Source organism: Psilocybe cubensis, chromosome 10 (genome assembly GCF_017499595.1).
Source record: "Psilocybe cubensis strain MGC-MH-2018 chromosome 10, whole genome shotgun sequence".
NCBI classification, from domain to species: Eukaryota; Fungi; Basidiomycota; class Agaricomycetes; order Agaricales; family Agrocybaceae; genus Psilocybe; species Psilocybe cubensis.
Window position 1 is genome coordinate 222,114 of NC_063008.1, and position 20,385 is coordinate 242,498.

The 20,385-nt window shown below is 46.8% G+C and overlaps 6 protein-coding genes across 6 annotated transcripts; 4 read left to right on the forward strand and 2 right to left on the reverse strand.

The window, feature by feature from the left end:
- Positions 1 to 1,038: 1,038 nt before the first annotated feature.
- Positions 1,039 to 2,057, forward strand: JR316_0010404 (uncharacterized protein; the record flags this gene model as incomplete). The annotated part of the gene is made up of 2 exons (XM_047896072.1): positions 1,039 to 1,099; positions 1,279 to 2,057. 2 exons carry the CDS (start codon positions 1,039 to 1,041, stop codon positions 2,055 to 2,057), a joined length of 840 nt encoding a protein of 279 aa, XP_047744117.1.
- A 1,171-nt stretch (positions 2,058 to 3,228) lies between these two features.
- On the reverse strand, positions 3,229 to 4,789 carry JR316_0010405 (uncharacterized protein; the record flags this gene model as incomplete). Its single annotated transcript, XM_047896073.1, has 6 exons — positions 3,229 to 3,807; positions 3,862 to 4,002; positions 4,056 to 4,184; positions 4,234 to 4,314; positions 4,365 to 4,577; positions 4,637 to 4,789. The coding sequence occupies 6 exons, from the start codon at positions 4,787 to 4,789 to the stop codon at positions 3,229 to 3,231; spliced, it is 1,296 nt and encodes a 431-aa protein (XP_047744118.1).
- Positions 4,790 to 5,087: 298 nt separating this feature from the next.
- Positions 5,088 to 5,991, forward strand: JR316_0010406 (uncharacterized protein; the record flags this gene model as incomplete). Its single annotated transcript, XM_047896074.1, has 3 exons — positions 5,088 to 5,229; positions 5,392 to 5,466; positions 5,531 to 5,991. The coding sequence occupies 3 exons, from the start codon at positions 5,088 to 5,090 to the stop codon at positions 5,989 to 5,991; spliced, it is 678 nt and encodes a 225-aa protein (XP_047744119.1).
- A 787-nt stretch (positions 5,992 to 6,778) lies between these two features.
- Positions 6,779 to 8,578, forward strand: JR316_0010407 (uncharacterized protein; the record flags this gene model as incomplete). Its single annotated transcript, XM_047896075.1, has 3 exons — positions 6,779 to 7,602; positions 7,662 to 7,966; positions 8,019 to 8,578. The coding sequence occupies 3 exons, from the start codon at positions 6,779 to 6,781 to the stop codon at positions 8,576 to 8,578; spliced, it is 1,689 nt and encodes a 562-aa protein (XP_047744120.1).
- A 53-nt stretch (positions 8,579 to 8,631) lies between these two features.
- Positions 8,632 to 13,047, reverse strand: JR316_0010408 (uncharacterized protein; the record flags this gene model as incomplete). Its single annotated transcript, XM_047896076.1, has 11 exons — positions 8,632 to 9,527; positions 9,584 to 10,022; positions 10,080 to 10,438; positions 10,489 to 10,747; positions 10,820 to 11,156; positions 11,212 to 11,509; positions 11,559 to 11,946; positions 12,002 to 12,178; positions 12,287 to 12,390; positions 12,443 to 12,850; positions 13,023 to 13,047. The coding sequence occupies 11 exons, from the start codon at positions 13,045 to 13,047 to the stop codon at positions 8,632 to 8,634; spliced, it is 3,690 nt and encodes a 1,229-aa protein (XP_047744121.1).
- A 1,865-nt stretch (positions 13,048 to 14,912) lies between these two features.
- JR316_0010409 (uncharacterized protein) lies at positions 14,913 to 17,435 on the forward strand (the record flags this gene model as incomplete). Its single annotated transcript, XM_047896077.1, has 3 exons — positions 14,913 to 15,106; positions 15,141 to 15,673; positions 16,003 to 17,435. 3 exons carry the CDS (start codon positions 14,913 to 14,915, stop codon positions 17,433 to 17,435), a joined length of 2,160 nt encoding a protein of 719 aa, XP_047744122.1.
- Positions 17,436 to 20,385: the final 2,950 nt, after the last annotated feature.

Consider the following 20,385-nt stretch of genomic DNA (forward strand, 5'->3'; position numbering starts at 1 on the left):
TCTTCGCGTATCACGGTTCTTTGATGCACTGGTTAACAACCAAAGATGGGACTCTAGTGGTGCTTCACATTGCCCCTGGACTGTCGCCAACAGCGTTTAGAATTAATACTATAGTAATAAGTGACGCCGTAATGTAAACGTTGCGATCTTCCCACGTTTTGAGCAGTGTTACCCAACAACATTGTGTGACTGTTTCGTTTTCGTCCTATACTACTATCCGACTTAACCTGGCCAGTTTCTCCATAGAAATTGGAAATCCCTACAACTGTGGACCATCTCAGATACCTTAATTTCTCGATAAAACACCTCTATTCATATCTATCGTCCTACACTCATTCTCACAGGCTGTTACTGAATGATACCCACGTTTGTTGATTGTTCAACATCACCAAATTAGCCAATTTTGGACAAGCACTTGTCGAGACCCAGTATCTACTGGTAGATACACAGGACACCTATGGTAGGCTCCTATGTCCATATGATGTGACAAGTGAAATAATTCCCCACAAACGTAATAGACAGTACCAAATCCACCGAAGAGAAATACTGCTGGTGATGATTATGTGCGCGGTAAGATAGGCCAAAACCATCTATCATGCAGAGTTTCATAAAATATCAGCGTCTGGTATCACCTTCCGAAGAAAGAAAATAACTGTCAATGGCGTAATATGGCCATATGTTGTCTATTTTCTTTCGTCGCCACCTTCCAACGACTTTGGGACAGTGGGAGATATTGCGGCGATAAAAGATGAGCCAGGCTGTGAACTTGCATCCACACAGCCCCGCGATCACGGTCAGAGGGAACATCAAACAAAATACCACCTCATATTTTGGATCCGTCAGGCGCAGGAATGGGTCCTTGCAAACCACGCGAACGACGAAGCTGGCAGGCCAGTCCAAACCCACCCGATGTTACACGTAAAGTATAGGCTAGATCAAAAGCGAGCACAATGGAAGAACAATTCCTCGTTTTATATTACTGAAGGATGGAAGGCATGGAAGAAGGTGGGAAGAAACGGAGTTACCGCGAGTGAGATAATGGAGCCGTCTCTGAAGGCAGAGACAAGCAATGGCAATCTGGCTGGAAACGTAATAGAAAGTCCGTCTTGTTTTCATTCTAATGCTCATTAAATATTCCTTACTAACATCGAGGAAAAGAACACAGAAGTTCTTCTTGTCGAGATATCTCAAACCCGCAACCATCCCATCATGGAACCATAGGTACTCCCAACTCCAAGTTATATTTCTCATCCTACATTTACTGAATAGCATTCATAGCGACAAATTTTTCACTTAAACAATCTCACAATGAACAAGGAAATATCCTATCTTTGCAAGTAACAAAAGAACATACACATTCAGTGGAGTCACCATCGCATTACAATGCCAATATTATTAATGCGCGACGTGAATTGACGGGCCACACATGCGAGCAACAGGAAACACGTACGGGAAATGATGACGATATTTACATTGAAGACGAAGAACTCCAATATCCTCAATCGCCTAGTTCCTCCTCCAAGGACACCCCCTCATCACCGGTTGCTCCTTTCCCCCATTGTTCGCGTACAGACCAACATGTCGATTTTGATCGTATTCAACAACAGGTCCAACAACCTCCAATCCAACATTTACCCCCACGATCCCAAGCCTATTCGTACGCTTACCTCCAGTCTACGGCGCAGCTTGATGCGCGTGTACATGACAATGACCAAGAGTCACTGTCGGACCCGCTTTCATGTCCCGCTGCTGCTTCTCCTTCTCATAAAATTGAGGTGTCGCCGATCCCATCGAAGTCCGACATAGGCGTCCAGGTGTCTGAATTCCAATTGGGTATCCCATCGACCACTTTGGAGCAAAAGATTACTCGTCTCCTAGAAGAAGCTGCGGCAGAGAGGCGCGAGATGGTGTCTTCAATTCGACGGCTTGAGAAAAGGATCGAAACCCTTCAGAACGATACAGGAAGAGTGCACACTTGCTCATGTTCTGTAATGAAGCCTCAAACCTGTAAGCGAAAACGAGCAGACGAAGACCTTGAAGTTGTCATCGGGCATTGATTAGATTTCCTTCATGCAGGATTCCAGGTTCGATTTTTGTGAACTCAACATTGGATATGGTGCATGGTCATGGACCATTCAGGATCAATAGCTATGATCTCTGTTACATCTTCTTGATTTTTTGAACTCGTACATTTGCAGAAACATGAAGGGCAAGAATGAAATGGCACGGCCGATGTCGGAACATACACAGGCGGCCGCTGGACACATTTTTGGATGTGTTTGGCCGATGTATGTCAGACACAAATAAACATGTGTCTGCCACCTCCATCCGATATCAGTGGGTGACACAACAGGCCGAAATTCATGTGGCTGCCACATAAGTGCCAAGCACCGTTTGTGTCAGCCACATTCTAGCAAATACATATTTTTTTGTAGGCTTTTCATATGTATTCACAGTATAATATCATTGTGAAATTTTATTTTTGGTCTTTCATACAAGATTAGGTTATAATAAAACACCATATATTGAGCATGAAGCTGAAGCTAAATAACTACTAATCTAACGTCTATCCTATAAAGTACTCACTGGGTTATTGCATCCACAAATACCCATTCCACAGAGCCAAACTATGGTGTCGACGATGGCGATCGATTCCGGCTATGGCGTTGACGATGTTGTGTTGCGCATCCAACTATCACCCATTCTCCAGAGCCAAACTATGGTGTCGACGATGGCTATCGATTCCGGCAATGGTGTTCTTGGACCTTGTCAAACTTCAAAGCACATATTCTTGAACCTGTGGTGTTAAAATAAGTAATTTTCGCCATGGATAGCTGTCTAAAAATACTCAGCAATAAGCAGGTTCTTGCACCAGTGCGCGATCTACAAATCAAATGTCAGTCACCAAAAAAAAACTATGCCCAACCATGCCGCTCAACGCGTTCCCACATATTGGGAATCTGGATCTTTCCAGTGCATGGCTTTTAGTACATGAAAGGGCTGGATCTCTTAACAATGCACGGCGGAAAACACGGTGCCGCTGTGCGAGATCATGGAGGAAAAGATGAAAGCGATAACTCGTTGCTGTTGATCAAATGATCACCGGTGCCAAACACTAGCAAACTGAATATTAGGGGCTACATGTTCTCAACATCAACTTCAGATTTAGTTGCGTTTACACATACATTTCCGCATAATTAATAACTATATTGTAGTGGAGTCTAGTGGCTAAAAAGGTCTACCTGTTGAAGGACCACTAAATAATTGAGCAATTGCATTACCAAAATTTAAATGAGGTTCAGGCAGCCTCGAAGAAGAATTGGAAGGAAAGGACTGTATAGTGGTGGGTTGTGGGTCGGATGTGACATTGCTAGGGCTGGTAAAAGAGCGCTCGGAAGGGTGGCTTGAGAAATCTAAGCCTTTATTGGTCCTGAGAGAGTCCATCTCCAGACATTCAGCAATAAATCTATTCACAAGCTTAGCATAACTCATTGAGAATACAAGAGAAAACTCGGACTGTTTCAACTCAGCTGTATTATCTCCCAGCTCATCGTCAAGCCTCTTGAGCCATTGATCAACTTTGGACCAATAGTCTTCGCCATCAGCCACCCGACCGCGAGTTTTCCCAGCGGGAATGTTTGTTTTTTGCAATTTACGTTTTTTGGTAGCAGAATGACCCGAATCGCTAGAGTTGTCGGTGCTTGGTGTTCCAAAATCCTGGTCATTGTTCTCCTCTTCTGAGTTGTTGTCATCCTTCTCAAGTTCAAAGGCCGAAAACGTAGATGAATGGTCCCAGAAAAACCGCCGCTTTACATTGCCACGTTAGTGAAACTTTTTGAATCAGAAATATTGAAGACACACCAATAACACATGTTTTGAGAGGTAAGCTGTGTTGGAATTTGCACCAGACTCTGACGTAGGCAGACGATATTTCACAATGAGGCCCGCCGCAAATTCTTGCACAGAAGTAAACTTTGGGCCTGGAGTTATGCTTTGTATGATCTTTAATTTCACACATCAGTACACGGCATATGGTAAACCGGACAACCACACACCTCTTTTCGAAGCGTGTTTCTCTGAATCGTACAAACGGTTCGTATATGCGCCATCCATTTGGCCTCACGTCCCAGCCGATTCAGGATGTTGTCAAGGTAATTGTCTGCGGGCTTTTTTTTCATCTTTGCCTGCAAATGCATTTGTTTTAGACCGCCAATTAAAGTGAAAAGAACGCACCTCAACATCGATGTGAAGCGTCTTAAAGGACTGTCTAGAGGGCTTTAGAAGCTCTTTGATACAGGTTGATTTAATGGCCATCTAAAAGCTGGCTCAGACCACCGTGTTCATAAAGGCAAACAATGACTCACCTTTTGTGCGTTTGATAACACAAAGTTCTCATCTTTTTGCAGCTCATAATCAGCCAAAAAACTGCTCAGCTGCCCGAGTCCTTGTAGATGTGTTTGCGTGGCAGTCAGTGCTTTATGCAGACGAACTTCGGCCCCAAACTGGCAGGCCAACATCATGATTCGACTTATCACTTCGGTGTAAGGAGGTTGCTCTTCAGGCACGGCTGTACAGATCTGCGGGTTTACGAGTTAGAAGCAGTTTGATGTAGGCGTTATGTAAAAAACAAGTTTACCTGATAAAGAAAAGTGAGATCTGCACTGTGGTCGCTTGTGAGGTTGAATCGGTGAACCAGGTTGTCAATAAACAGCTGTGTACCAGTTGGGCGGTCCACGTCACGAGAAACAGGCTGTGATGCAAAAGCTGGGTCAATCGAAGAATGAGACATTGTGGATTCAGAATCAAGCAAACGTCTCTTACCTTGCTTTTATACCCCAAGTTTGATTTGCCATGTTTGCCACAACAAACGAATCGCGTCGCGTTCGAGGTCAATCAACAATTCGCGTCGCGTTCGAGGTCAATCAACAATTCGCGTCGTGTCACGTCGACAACAACAAACCTACGCGTCACATAAAAAGGAGGCGTCAAAGTTATTCCAAAGGTTTGCTCACCTTTTGTCTCACTCTCTCACTCCCTTAACCATCAGTCTGATATTTGTGTGGTTTCGTTATCTTGAACCGCTCAACATGTCTACCAACACTCTTGACAATTGTCTACCATCCCGCCTGCTGTCGCCTAAGACTCCATCGCCAAAAAAAAGTTTCAGGAAGCACAACCAAGATGAAGACGATGAGGCACCTAAAAAGTACCTGTCAACTCTGAATGCAGGTCAGTAAACAAACCTTGTTAAACCTCAGCATAACCTACCCTGACCTCCCACCCGTAGGGCTTGACGTTACTGATGGTCTGCCCAACTACAGTTTTTACGGCCTTGGTAAATAGAATCTTATCACGAACGCACTTGAACTTACACCATCCAAACTCAACTAGGTGATACTCCTGGATCAACGTGCCAAAGCGATCTCGAAGACCAGCCGGTTGTATCCAAAATGCCTGAAAAGAATGGTGCGTTTCATAAGTTGACAGTATTGCTGTGAAAGGTTGAGACCACTCACATCCACTTTATTAGACCATTCCTCCGAGGTTCCTCGCCACAAAACCACAATCGGCTTGAACAGGGCCTATCCACGTTCCCGACGCGATCTGGAGGCAGAGATTACTGTTCGGCGTGAAATAGCCATCGAGGCAACAAGAGAAGCTGCGGCCTATAAGGATCAGCTTCGAACGGCATGGTTGGACCTTGCCGCAGCACGCCAGGAGGCCCAGTCAACTAAAAAGGCGGTGAAAAACTTGGTTAGGTCTGTGAAGAATTCCAAACGACGCTCTGCATACCTGACGTTGGTGGTGGAGGGTCTAGAAGAGCAGTTGAGGACATATGTCAGACAGGAACACAACACAGCAATTATGCTGGTGGAAGAGAGGCATTGGAGCCAACAGCTGAAAGCAGCGTTGACGTCCCATGGCATTAACGTACCGGTTTACATTCCTCCTCAGCCTTTGCAGTCTGACAATCCCATCGCTATTGTTTAGACGGTTTGTGAGATAGAATCTGCAGCACTTTCAATACTATATTGTCAATTTGGCCTTACAAAAGGGATGCATGAAATATAACGCACCTGGGTAGTATTCCTGAGACCTGCATTACTCTGCGGTGTTTGTGTTTGTAGCGGACTGACGTATAACCAGGTGTTCTGAGGTCAAAGCAGTTGAAGTGTGTCGCGGGTGCGACGCGTCCACCTACGTCACCTGACCCCTATCACCTGACCCCTGATCTGTTTAATGAGGTTCAACATTCCCCTCATTTGCGTTCGTATAAATACCCGTCCCACCGGTAAGCAAACGTTCGTATATCAGAAACGCGACAGGGCCCAGCTCTCGCGTTGGTTAGAGGCTTGCCAGGCGAGGGATCACCCCTGGGCCGGGTCTGTCAAACTGCCAGCCAACGCAGGAGCTGGGGCGTGTCGTGATTGCAAGAACCCTGCTCACCGTCGGTTTTTGCATGCACAGATGTCGGCCTGCCAATGGGCGCGCTATACGGTACGTCCTTGGAAACTTTTCTATGCATATACCGAGTTTTAAATCGGAAATCTGTTCAAGCAGACACGATCTGGGAGGGTGTATGCCCAGTGTCAGCCTGAGGTATGGGAGGATCCGTTGGCTTTTGACTTGATCTCTGCCTGGCGGGCAGCAGATGCAAGGGAGGACACAGACTTGTTAGATCTGGATCAAGGTGAGTCACCATGTTTGCCTACTCGTCATCTGCCCATTCACGTACTTGTCAATAGATGTCTTGATTCCATCGACCGACGATACGTCGATGCCATCCGTTCACGACATCTGGACGCCGTCGATCCACGATGCGTCGAAGAATCGGTCGACGGACGATACCTGGACGCAGTTTACGAACAATACGTCGACGCCGACGGCGTTGATCCACGACGTGTCGACCCCGTCAACCCGCGAATCGACGACGTCGATCCACGACGTGTCGACCCCGTCAACCCGCGAATCGACGACGTCAGCCCACAACGCGTCGACCCCGTCAACCCGCGAGTCGATGCTGTCAGTCCATAACGCGTCGACCCCGTCAACCCGCGAATCGACGACGTCAGCCCACAACGCGTCGACCCCGTCAACCCGCGAGTCGATGCTGTCAGTCCATAACGCGTCGACCCCGTCAACCCGCGAATCGACGACGTCAGCCCACAACGCGTCGACCCCGTCAACCCGCGAGTCGATGCTGTCAGCCCACGATGCGTCGACACCATCGGTTGACGATATGTCGACACCGCCGATTGTACCTTCGCAATCGTCGACCAAGCTTTCGCTTTTGTTACCTCAGCGAGACCCATCCGTGCAAACCGCCAGCCTGAAAAGGCCATACGATGGGCTTTCCAACAGTCATCGCAGCCGCAAGTATCAGCGGACGTTACAATACAATAAGCACGGACACGCACCAAAACCCAGTCTTTTAAGCATGCTTCCCAGCTGCCAGCCAGAGGCTCTCAACGTCAAGCTTGACGCTTTGCCTGCCACGCAAGGCGCCTATGGTGCTAAACCGACAAAACCCCACAAAAGTCACCTATATAGCTTGGATGCCATCAAGGCCCTTGGGTTCCGCATTATACCTTGGGATGGATGGTGAGTTACAACTGTTCTGATCTGTTCAGTTTGATGGAGTTAAAGCTAATGCACTATAGCACCCCCGTCCCGTTTGTTTCTGAAGACGGACGTATTTTTATGGTTCTGGCAGGCCGTCCTAAGGACCCTGCATACGAACGTGCCACGGAGGAAGCATTCGATCTACTGAGGGAGGCCGGACACACCACAGCGTTTACACACGAAGACTATTCAGAAAATCGTGGTCATTATCCCGCACTCAACATCGGCGTTACACACGGTGTAGGGACACACTCTCCACTCAACCGCGTCCAGCGCCATCCCAAAATCACTGCCAAGCTCTTGCAGTCGGAAAGCATTCAACGAATGGCCAGTTTTGCCAGCAGTAAGTGACCCCTATGCCTGTTTTGTGAACCTGTTTTTAAACACATCCACAGGTGCATTTGCTACATGGAGCCCTAAAGTGTACAACCACTATAAGTTGTACATGGATAAGATATTCGCCAATGACTCCACGCTAGTCCGACTGTTTCGCCGCAGCATATTTCCGGCGGCCACCTTCAACCTAGGGTCTGTGGTTTGCACCATCCCGCATTTTGATATCAAAAACTGTCCATATGGCTGGTGCGCCATCCAGTCTTTAGGGAAATTCAATGCCAAAAAGGGTGGTCACTTTGTGGTGTGGGGCCTGAAAGTGGCCATTGAGTTCCCTGCAGGATCTACCATCCTTATGCCGTCCGCCGTCCTAGAACATTCAAACACCAGCATTGAACACGGAGAGGAGCGTGCTTCCTTTACTCAGTATGCTTCAGGTGGCCTGTTTAGATGGGTTGATTATGGCTACCGCACCGAGAAGGAGTTAAAACGTACAAACCCCAAGCTTTATCAAGAGCAAATGGAGCTTAGGCCAACACGATGGAAGAGGGGGTTGGGCATGTTGTGCACCTTACAAGATCTTATTTCAAAAGCTGCGTTTGAGGTCTCTGGACAAGTTTGATCTGCTATTCTTCTTGTAGAATTCTAGTAAATAAATACAGTATGGTTTTACTTCTATCGAAAGTCCAATGTTATTTGACCTGGATATACCACAGATGCTTGCCTGCTACGTCGAGGTGAACTAACACCTCCAGAAGATGTTCCTGCTGAAGCATGTTGAGGCAAACTGACACCCCCAGAAGGTGTGGCTGCTAGAGTAGGGGTGCCCAAGGGGCTCTGGGCATGTTGTCTCAAGGCGGCTGTTGGTGTTTTGGTTGGTTTGGAAGTACTTGATTGGGAGGCTTCTCCTGCCTTCCGTTGAACAATGGCTTGAGCCACACTTCTTTGAATTATAGCATCTTCGTTTAACGGGGCAGAGTGGAGGCGAAAACTTTGGAGATGAGCAGCATCGCGCATTTGACACATATTGAGGAGGAGCATATCATCCAATGAGTTTTGATGCAGTATCGTTGCCTTAGTCTGATCAGTTTGTATTCGCTCTTGATAGATGTATTGTAGCCCATTTGCCTGGCATCCATGACGTTGACAGTCATGTTGAGTATTTACGGTGCAAAGAAGGCAACTCCACGGAATGAAGGACCACTCCTGCTGAAGAATCAGACGGGGCATAAAAACTGGCTGCAGTTGTCCAGCAGGCAATATGTGCGACGGCGGTTGGTGTAAAGCTGTTTGAATAAGAATACCATCGGGCCGGTTTTGAAGATGGTTTGGAGAGCCAACCTGCTGCAAGATCTCTCGAACACACCCTATCAGAGGCGGCTGGGATGGATGAATTTGGGCAATGACAAACTGTCCTATGGTGCATAGATCCTCGTTTCTCAGATAGACCTGGGAATTGGTTACATACAGTTGTTGGCTGGCTGCAGTATTGAGCACAATGTTGGGAAGCTTTTGGCCACATAATGTGCGATGAAATGGTTGAGGATCTGTGCCATTAGATTTGCATGAACCTAGGCCATTGCATTAGACCGCTCACTAGTAGTATAGATTTGTAAATATAACTTACCAGCCTTACTGGCAGCAGGTTTCTGCAGTCCCAAATAGCTAGCTGGTGTTGAGTCTGGAGCATCAATAAGGTGAAGACCTCCAGGTCCAGCAGTGCGCCACTCTGAATTAGCCACATTTGTTGGATCCTTTTTCCAAGACTGATAAAGCTCTTGTGGAAGAAAAAAACCACCACTAAGAAGATGGCGAATCCGATTGCCTTGCGCAAAGCCACGGGCAATATCATGTGAAGGTGCTTGGTGATTACTGTGAATGCTTTTTGCACGGATAATAGCATTGAATGACTCAAACGATTCCGTGGCAAACAATATTGCTGGCCCAAACCGACGGACATGTTCTGGAAGATGAAGAATAATGTGAAATTTGGTTTTGTTAAACCACGCGCAGGTCCATGTTGCCGTTTTCAACAAAAAGTATTTGATGTCGGCCTCTAATCTGGGCTAAAACATGATTTAATTTAATAAAACAATTTAAAGAAAGACACAATGAAGACGCACCAGGTACTCATCAATGTTAGAGATTGCTGGCTGCCAAATAACCGGAACTAACGTAGATAGGGACACCCATGCATCATAAACCTCCTGAGAAACCATGTCGTAGATGACAAATGGCGCTACTTGAGCAATAATTCGGAAATCGCGACCAGTTAGTGACCCGGCATAGTTCACTAGTGTGGAGCCATTTAATGTGGGTACACCTAGACCTGCCACACTGAGGCTGTTTAAACGAATAATCAAAGTTTGCTTTTTAGCAGGAGTAACCTGATTTTGAACTAGGTCTCTCCAAAAATATTTAACGAAACCCAGCAATACAACATGCAGAATTTCGACGGGAGTGTCCTGATGAGGATCCAAGCCTGGAATATAGATTTAGCTAGTAAATTAAAGCAAAATATTTCAATCGCACCAAGTTTCCATACGGGACTTTTGATGTCTCCAGGAAGCTTATCGACAGCCGCTTTAAGAGCTTCTTCCTTTGCCTGAGTAGAAACTTTTCCCTTATAAGATTTGAAAAGCTTTTCAATAAAGAAGTCCTGGAAAACATCCTTGATGCCAGTTTCCGTTTTTGCAGCTCTAAGTTTTGATTTTGTGCCAATCATCTTAGCTTGCTCCAAAAAAGAGTCAAGAGTAGCCATAGTCTCTTTCTTGCGACGCGGTTTGCCAATCTTAGAATCAAAGGTGATTAAAATATAAATTGTTATAAAACAACTTTTACGCACCTTTATAAAATCACTAACCCTTCGAAGCATTGACTCCATAGACTCCTTGTACCTCCGCCGTTTGTGAGAAGGCCGTGTGAAGGTATCTTCAGAATCAACATCACTATGGATTGAAAGGGTAGGAGAGTTGGGTCGAGCACAACTGTCATGTGGAAGATTTTTGTGTGGGCATTCTTGACTGTCGACTCCTTTGGCCCAGCAAATCCGGCAAAAATATTTCCCTTGCATTCCAATATGACAAGCAAACTCGCTATGCATAGGGTTGTCACCCAGAAGTGCAAATACAGGTGGAAAAATCATAACGGCCTCTTTGTGTATACAGTCCCATACCCAAATACCATGTTTTTGAGCCAATCTGAAGTTAAAATGATTAGAATATGTGCAGCAAATATAAGATAGTGACAACTTACTGAAGTTGATCAACCACACCATCAAGCATTTCTAGAGGTGGCGCAATATTTGAAGTGCACAGAAAATGGATATTGTATTCTTGTGAACTCTTTTCGCGAGGAAGACCAGCTAGAATAAATAGGTAGCTGTTGTGCTTATTCCACTTCTTGGACTGGTTTCCCGACGTATCGTCACAGTACATCCATAGTGGCAGAGAATAGACTCGGTGTCCCTTTGCTAATACACGCCAACGATTGCCAATAGTAGGATCTGTACGTGTCCATTTTGACAGCCCAGGCCCCGAATTGGATCGCACACCTGTTTACTTATAAGAAATTGAATAAAATATATAAAATATAGTCCATACCAAATATTCGTGAAGGGTGTGACAAGTTATACAACAAGTGATCCTTTGACAACTGAATAAAATTCTTTAGCAATTGGCTTTGCGTGATTTCGATTTCGCGATCTTCGGACACAACCCAACCACTAGGAGTATCTTCCATAAGCCAGGCTTTGGCATAAAATACACCTTCTCGGAGAAACCATCGAATAGGAATGCAGCAACGTCCATCAATCAGCATAGTTGGTTCAAAGATGAAAAAATCATTATTATTGAGCCGTATCATTGGAGTACCATCCTCAGGATTGATTTCACGCAGCCAACCCGAAGCTTGATAGGTTTCGCTAATCGATTTGCCCGTATCTTCAGGATAGAAGTGAAGGAACGGTCGGACTTGAGGATTAGACATTTCCTATTCAGATTGGTTAGAAATCAAAAGTATTCATTTGTAACATATAGATTCATACCTGGGCGAGAATTTGAGACAGAGAATTTACAAAGTATACATTGCCCAGCTTGCCCTTGTACTCCTTCGTCTCAATTCCACACAAATTCTGCAATGCCTTGTTAATGCCTTGCATAGCCTTAACGCTAGGCACATCGTTGACGCCATTGATACGCAGTAGCCAGAGAAATAAATCCAGCTGACGACGTGAAAATAGTGATCGTGGAAGGTGCATCAAAACGTCAAGAGAACAAGTCTGATTTATTGATTGAGCAGAAAATCTAACCAATGGCAGGCAAAGACTCACAATTTTATCAATCCACGGATACCATTTTCGAGCTTCAGCCGGGTCGGTGTGAATACCGCGCATACGTTTTCGGGGCAAAGATTCATTATCAACTTGTTCAGTGTCTGATTAAAAGTTAAGGACTCAAACAATATGCGCTATTTAGATGTTACACACCTGAATTGGCTTGCTCATCGCTACTCTCAGAAAGCGGAGGACTGCCACCACCATCATCAGATCCATCACTCTCGTCATTAGAATTTAGAAAATCCAGAGTAGCTTGACATATTTGGGCAGACGCAAAGTCGATGGGAGATGGATCCGACATAATTTCATCATCGTTGAATAGATTCCAGTCAATCCCGGTGAGTGGAGAGACCGTCGACGAAGTGGTTGAAGAAGGTGCAGCCGAGACCCTAGAAAGGCGAGGGTCATTGGCAGGATACAAAGGCTGGTGTGGTTGACGAGATGCAGACACAAGAATTGCACGTAAGGCGTCCTCTAACAAAAGGGACTTGTTAACCGGTGGCAACGAGGTTTGTGAAGAAGCAGAGGATTTCTCTTTGGTATGAAATGCCTGCAGAGCTGTTTGGTGTTTTGTGGTGTTGAAGTGCTCATTGAGGTGGTGTTTTTGGCGACCTTTTGTATCTTGACAGACCCGGCAATAATAGAGTGTTTGACCGTGTACAACTTGTCGTTGAACGACTATTCTTAATTCAGCCGAGTAGTAAGGTGGACCGAGAGTGATGTCACTAACCAGCAGGGTCAATGCCGAAGACCATTATTAGGCTGCCGTCAAATTAGCTGCCACAAAAAAAAAGAATCAGAACACGACTGTGGTAAGGAAGTGGATTTGAAGCTATAAAACAGAGACTCATTGACGCACTGGTTATTTTGTGATTTTTAACGCGGCTAAACACATCGCCGACGGATGCTAATTTTCAGTATTAAATTTGGTTTTATTTTGTAAATCTAAACGTATTTATTTGTAACTCCGATCGACGCCAAAAAAACAGTGGCGAAGGTCCCGCCGTGTATTCCGATCTTTGCTTTTATCGGCTTCCTCAGCCGTCTTAATTGTCACAAGCATTCAATCCAAACACCAACAAGCTTCAGTCCAAACAACATGAGATCAAACTTGATGTCACTGCGAATTTGCTTGGAATTTGCTGCCTGGAACCCCCATGAACTCAACGTCAGCATTTAACGTGTTAAGATGATCGACAAGGATCTCCGAATTTATCTATGCGTCCACTTTTTTGTTATATATCAACGTTTTCACTCCGGTTGCTCCGACCTGCCTCGACTGGCCTCTCAAGCAGTGAAAGTGTATGTGTTGCTTCTGCGATATGTGGCTTACTCAGACTGTAGGAAATCTGGTAATTGCATTCCTTTTAGGCCGATATTTTTGACAAATTTTTTTCAAAGACGATATAGGAAAGATTCAGACGTCGCCAGGGCCCAGTGAGCCTGTGACGCCTGGATTTGTATGTGTTCAGTCACCCAGCATATTGATTAATCGACTGATTCTATGGTACCAGAACCGGTATCAAGGATCCTTTGGTAATTCTATCTGATCCTCTAAACGGGTTACACGGTAGTTTGGAACTCGCGCTGCATTTTTATTTCTTGATGTTCCGGCACTGGTGCTTCATACTGAAATTCGGGTATGGTATGTTAAAACATCTGCCAATAGTTGAATCGTGATATGAGTGGGATTGAATTAAACAATCTATGATGCAGGCATATTGCACGGGCGCCCATTCGAATGCGATCATTCCAGCATCCACCGAGCAGTGAGCACGTCAATATAGGGATGACTAAGATTTTAGAATAGGGGCATGCATCAGACTAGTTGGCCGTGTTTGCGAACAGCCTCCCAAATTCATTAATTTGCATTAAATGTAATGTAATACCCGAATCGCGTCAAAAATAAATTCAAATTGATAAATTGTTGTGCTTTGCCAAACCAAACCTAAAAAAAAAATGTCTCTTCCTGAACGAAAACACCAATTTAATTTAAATTTTGTCCTTTGCTCTCCTACTCACTTCGACCTGCGGTGTGATCTTTGCACTGCGTTAGGTCTATAGCGACAGACGTTTTGTCTGACTTGAACTTGAATATAGCGACGGGTCGGAACCACGCAGAGGCAGAGGCAGACCACTGTAACCCATAGCATAGCAGCGCCGGGTTTCACAGTCAGCACAAAAAACACACGACAAGGAACCTTCAAACAGGACGCGCATATATTTGAGCGCACATTTGAGCTGTTTCACCGTGCACGCTCGCGTTACTCGCGTGCGTTTGTGTAGCTTTCACTTTCAGCTCAGCTGCGATGAAGGCTTGTACCCCCCGCGCGGGACGTAGCGGGCGATGCGTACGCCGCAGGTGAGTCGGCGGTGTACCTACTACCCTCGAGGCTGGACGATGCGAATGATGCTATAATTAACTAACCAAAACTATCCTTCCACATTGCACATCGCACATCATACACCATACACCACACATCACACACCACACAATGCACACCCCGCATTTCGTAATGCGATAACGTACCGACGCACGGTTGACTGCAACGAACTGAACTGAACTCGCGGACGTGCGGACGGGCGGGTAGAACACGACATCGAGTATGAAGACGGGCGTATGACCGTCGACGGCGTGCGCTGGGAGTACCGCCTGTACACCCTGCGCGGCGCGGCCCCGACGAAGGCGTTTGGGACGAGGACGATTGGAGACGTGGCGCGGGTCGTTGGGGAGCACGTCGCGGATCGGGAGGGGGGGACGTCGCGGATCGGGAGGGGGGGACGGATGGGGCAGGTGCAGGTGCAGGTGCAGGTGTAGGTGCAGAGGCTGGAGCGGAAGGGGGAGTAGCACCTGGATCAAAAACATCTCCCAACCCAACCCCAACCCCAACCACCACCGCACCGCACCGAAAACGAAAACGAAAACGCCAACGCCAACGCCCACGCCAACGACCACGACCACCACGCGCTACTACATCCGCGAAGCGCGCAAATGGACGCGCTCGACGCGGCCAAGGCAGAAGCTCCCGCTGTTGAAGGGGCGGTATAGGCTTGACTGTGCGCGCGGGGGCGGGGGGAAGTGGCGGCATGTGTCTGTGTATTATTCTCCCCGGGGCTCGGGTGCGGGTGCGTGTGCTGGTGGGAGGGCGAGGGCAGGGGCAGGGGCAGGGGCAGGGGCTTGGATGGGCGGAGCAGAGGGAGAGGAGGATAGGAAAGTTGGGCTTGGGGTTGGGGTTGGGGTTGGGTCTGGGGCGGTGAAATTGGCATGTAAAACTGAACCGGGGAGTGTTGACGAGCCTTCTTTGAAAGTGAAGAGGGAACCTGTTTGGATTGATTTGTCGGATGGTGTTGCTAGTGCTGGTGCTGGTGCTGCCGGTACGGGTACGTTTCCTTTTGTCCTTGTTTCTCTCGTGTTCTACTTTTTTGTTGTTCGGGTTCTTTTAATGGCTTTGAGTTTAGCTGGGTTGGGAGTAGTGCAGCTGACTTGTTTTTTTTTTTTTTTTTTTTTTTGACCGGTTGGGTTGGAATGAGCAGGAGATAGACAAACTATACATATTGATCTTACATCCGAGGAGAATTGGCGAGCGAGGGGGATAACATGTGCGTAGTTTTTTTTTTTTTTGCGCTCCTTCAGAAGATACGATTTGATTGACTTCCGGTGATTCGTGCTGACTTTTCATTCTTTTTCTGTTCGTTCTGAACATGACTAGTGACCATTCCACGCGCTGAACCGTCTGCGCCCTCGGTGCCTGCTGAAAGAGGTGCTCTTGCGCACCAGTCTCCATCCGATTCGCATACTCCTCTACATCCGCCACACCATGTTTCCCCACATCCACATCCACAATCACAGCAGTTGCAACCGCAACCGCAACCGCAACCTCAACGTCAACCACAAGTTCCACAGCCGCCCAGTCCAAAATTAGAGCTAACCTCTCGTCATCATGCTGAAAATAACCACACGCCAGCGTCTACTTCTGCTTCTGCTCTTGGCGCCTCATCCTCCTCTGCTACGCACGTCGAACTTGATGCTGTGCATGGTACTACCACCCGCGAAAATCAGAGTGGGCATCTGAACGAGGAATACTGTGATGATGATGATGATGATGAGAATGAGGAGCTGCAGTATCCTGATTTTGTGGATGTGGATGTGGATGTGGATGTGGATGTGCATCATGCTCGTCAGGACCATCACCATCCTCCGCCTATTCCTTCTCTGATGGACACGTCGACGGCGGCGGCGGCGGCGGCGGCGGCGATGAGTGCTCCTGCGCCAGCAACGTCGGCACTGCCACTGCCACTGCCATTACCACTACCACCAGCACCACTACCACCAGCACCACTACCACCACCACATTCACAGATGCATATACAGCCACCAGCGCCAGCGCGAGCTCTTGACACCACACTGCAAATACGAACGTTGGTGAACGCGATAAAGGAGGATGTGCGCGCTGTGATGGAGCTTGTGAAGAGGCTTGAGAGGAGGCTGGAGGTGTTTGAGGGTATGTTGGGAGGTGCTGGTGCCGGTGGTGCCGATGGTGTGGGTGGGAATGGGAATGGGAATGGGAATGGGAATGGGAATGGGAATGGGAATGAGAGGGGCGAGGATGGGGTCGATAAGGATGTGCATGTGCATGTGAAAGGGAAGGGAGAGGGTGATATGAAGGGATCGGATGGTCAGAAGTGTGAAGGGGAGAGTCTGCGTGGTGTTCAGAGCGAATGTGCGGTGGATGCGGTGTTGGGTGGTGTGTTTGAGAAGGAGAAGGAGACGGGTGGGGGTGGTAATTTAGATGTGGATGTGGATATGGATGGTGGAGATGGTGTGGAAGGTGAGCAGGTTATGTCTGGACATGAAGAAGAAGAGGAGGGTAAGCGCGAAATGGGTGGTGGTGAGGTTGGAATGGTGAGGAAACGGAAAAGAGAGGTTGGGATTAGAGATTCAGGTACAGGTGCAGGTGAAGGTGAAGGTGCAGGTGGGATGGAGCGGATTGGCGCTGTTGGTGGTGATGTTGATGTTGATGGATGTATAGGAAGGCTTGTTGCGAAACGGGTCAAGGTCAAAGTTGGTGAGAAATTTACAGGGAAAGAGAATGGGGAAGAGAAAGGAAATGAGAAAGGTAGTGGGGAAGAGAGGGAGATATAGAGAGAAAGAAGATGAGATGAATGGCTAGGAAGATCATAAGATCCAAGCATCCTCATCTACGGATAAGATAGTTGCGAGGTTATGATTTTCCCAGTTGACAGTTGAGAATTTTCACGATCACTATGACAGTTTTCAACTCTCATTTGATTGATACTTAGGTGCCTGAACTTCTCAGGTCTCACTAGTCACTTCCCATCATCTTCTTTCATTACATACTATCTTCCTGTACTTCTGCAGACCATATATTTAATATCTTCCACCTCGTTTCTCGTCCTCCACCATCTTCGGTTCCCTCCTTTCACTCAGCCTGCTCTCCCTCAGGCTCGCGTTGCCGTTTTTTGTGTCGGCCCTCTCGTCGACTCTCGCACGTGATCCTCTCATACAAAGTCTTTCTAGATTCAGACTCCCCGCCAAAGCCCTACGCACCCACGGAATATTGTGTACTACGCATTATTCTGTTTTCTTACTCTCCTTCATCTCTTATCTACAACGAGAAAAACACCACTGAGCACCCGATATCTTATTGGAATGGTTGGTTTTCGATTATGTTGGAGGTAATATACTGATTTTGATATGAACCCTTGGCCTCAGATCTCAGAATCAGAGCTGAGGTTCGAAATTCACCATTCGACATTCGACATTCGAATCTGGATCTGATCATTTACACTTTAGGATGCTGAGGTGTATTTCGTGGTTATATCCTCTATGTAGCTTCTTGCTTTAGTTACAGTATGTGTGTATTTGGGTCATTTTGTTTATTGGTATTCTGTTTCCTTCCTGTGTTCTGCAGCTTTGGGTTTTGTGTATGTAGGATATTCGTATTTGTATTCGTAAGTTGTCCTTGTCCTTGTCCTTTTTGTTGTTGTTGTTGTTGTCCTTGTCCTTGTCCTTGTTGTTGGTGCTTTAACTTGATGCATCCTTGTGAGATTTTTGCGTTGATGTGCATGTCGGTGTTTGTGTTTATGTCTGGCTTTGGCTTTTGTTGACAGCTGGCAGCCTAGCGTATTTACGAGGGATCACACCGAGGTCCGACATCGATGTTGATCTTTTTTGTTTGTCTCTGTCATGTCGAGTCCTTCAGCCTTGGCTCCGGGATGATTTCTTGTGGTGTCGTGGAGATGGAGATGGTGATGGAGGTGGTTATTGTACACCGGTGTAGGATTGTCGGTGGGCAGGTTTAGGATAAGATCATAAGATGACTCAAGTGCTTTTGTAATTCAGAATCTGGGCTTTGCTGAGGCGTAGGTAACGCTTGATTGATAACTGTGTACACTGATCCTGGGATTTTGAACTTGAATGCAAGATTCTGCATCACAGCTTCTTTGAACATGCTTAGGCTTAGATCTGCTTTGATTAAGTTGATAAGGAAATGTTGGAAAGAGAAAAGAAAAGTAATGGGATGTACTCTGAAGATGTTCTCGTCGCTGCTCCAACTTGCGCGGGGGATGTCGATGAGGCCGAGGTAGGGTCTTGATCCTGATGTTTGAGAGGTACTATGAGTTCCGAGCTACGATTCAGGCGATGTAAGTAAGTAAATGGTTAGTTACTAGTTGACGGGACTGTTGCCCTATTATTATTATCATCTTTATCCGATGTCGCGCGCGTGGGTTAATGAATGAGGTGGCGTTCCAATTTCCCAGGACCAGATGGACTGAGGATGATTAAGGTTAAGATTCAAATTACGCAAAGGTCTTGCGATGCAGTGCGTATTCGTAAGGTACCCTGTGTCGGTTAAGGACGGTTACTGTGCGTTGATTCTTCCATGTTACAGGTCGTGCGAGCGTTTCGGGGGTTGATAGTTAGTGGGTGTGTAACGGTACGTGGGTGGGTGGAAACGTTATTATTCTCAGGATTGATATTTGTTATTGCGCAGTTCGGTGGTGGTAGGTATGGAAGATGGGGGGATCAGCGTGTATGTTGCCTTATCTTTTTGTAAACGTGGTTTTTGGCAAGTTGAGTTTTGTTATAACTTTAAGTATGTAATGCCTCAAGGCATCGGCCTGTGGGAATGGGCGAGACGTCCGATATCGCCGATCGTGATGATGGTGCATGGCTTGCACAAGGCAGCCGCGCGTCCTCCCCGCACAGACCATGCTTTTGTCTTGGGCTTTGGACTCTGCTTGCCCCCCTTTGAGGCTGGGATAAGTGGTCGTGGATATGCTAACGAGACAAGACAATGGGCTTTTGCTAGTCTGTTGTCCTTGTTGGTGGTTGTGGTGTGATCGTGGGCTTGGTAGGAGACGTGTCTGTGCTATGATTGAATTTACAGGTCTCAGGGTTTGGCAAATCGCTGTGGTGATCAGCCTTGAAGGGATTGTAGAGCTCTTAGATTGTAGACGCTGCTGTGCGTTTAGGGTTCAGGGACAATCGATATGGTTCGATGCGATTCGATTGTGTTCAACATTCATGCGAAGCTGAACGGCGCACGGTGCACCCCTTTCACTGTACCCCTTTCTCAAGGGCTACTATTCCACCAACCGTCCAACCAACGAGCAAATGGACGTCGTGTGCAGACTAGCTACTAGCAGCCCTATAAAACGAACTAGTAGATACCTAGATAGACAAAAGGTTCAAACTGAGAGAAAAAAAAAACACATAATTGTTTGGCACACCGCGCACGGACAAACAAGTCGAATCTCGCGTTTCCATTGCCTTTGCGGTTTCACGGTGTTCACTTGTTGTGTCACGGTGCTTTTTTTTTTCCCCTCACCCGACTACAGCTCGCTTTTGTGTTGTGTTAAAGGGGACACCTGTTCGACGGTTGCTATCGCCCCCTACGAACGGACAAAAAAAATAACTTGTCTCGCGAATTAACTTTTTGTTGGGTTGGGATTGAAGCTTGAAGGGGAGACAAACTCGGCCTTTGGTGTTAACGACGGGTTTCTTTTTATTTGGGTAAGTTCGGAAACGAGTCTTTTTTTTCTTCTTTCTTTGCGCTGTCCTTTGGCTT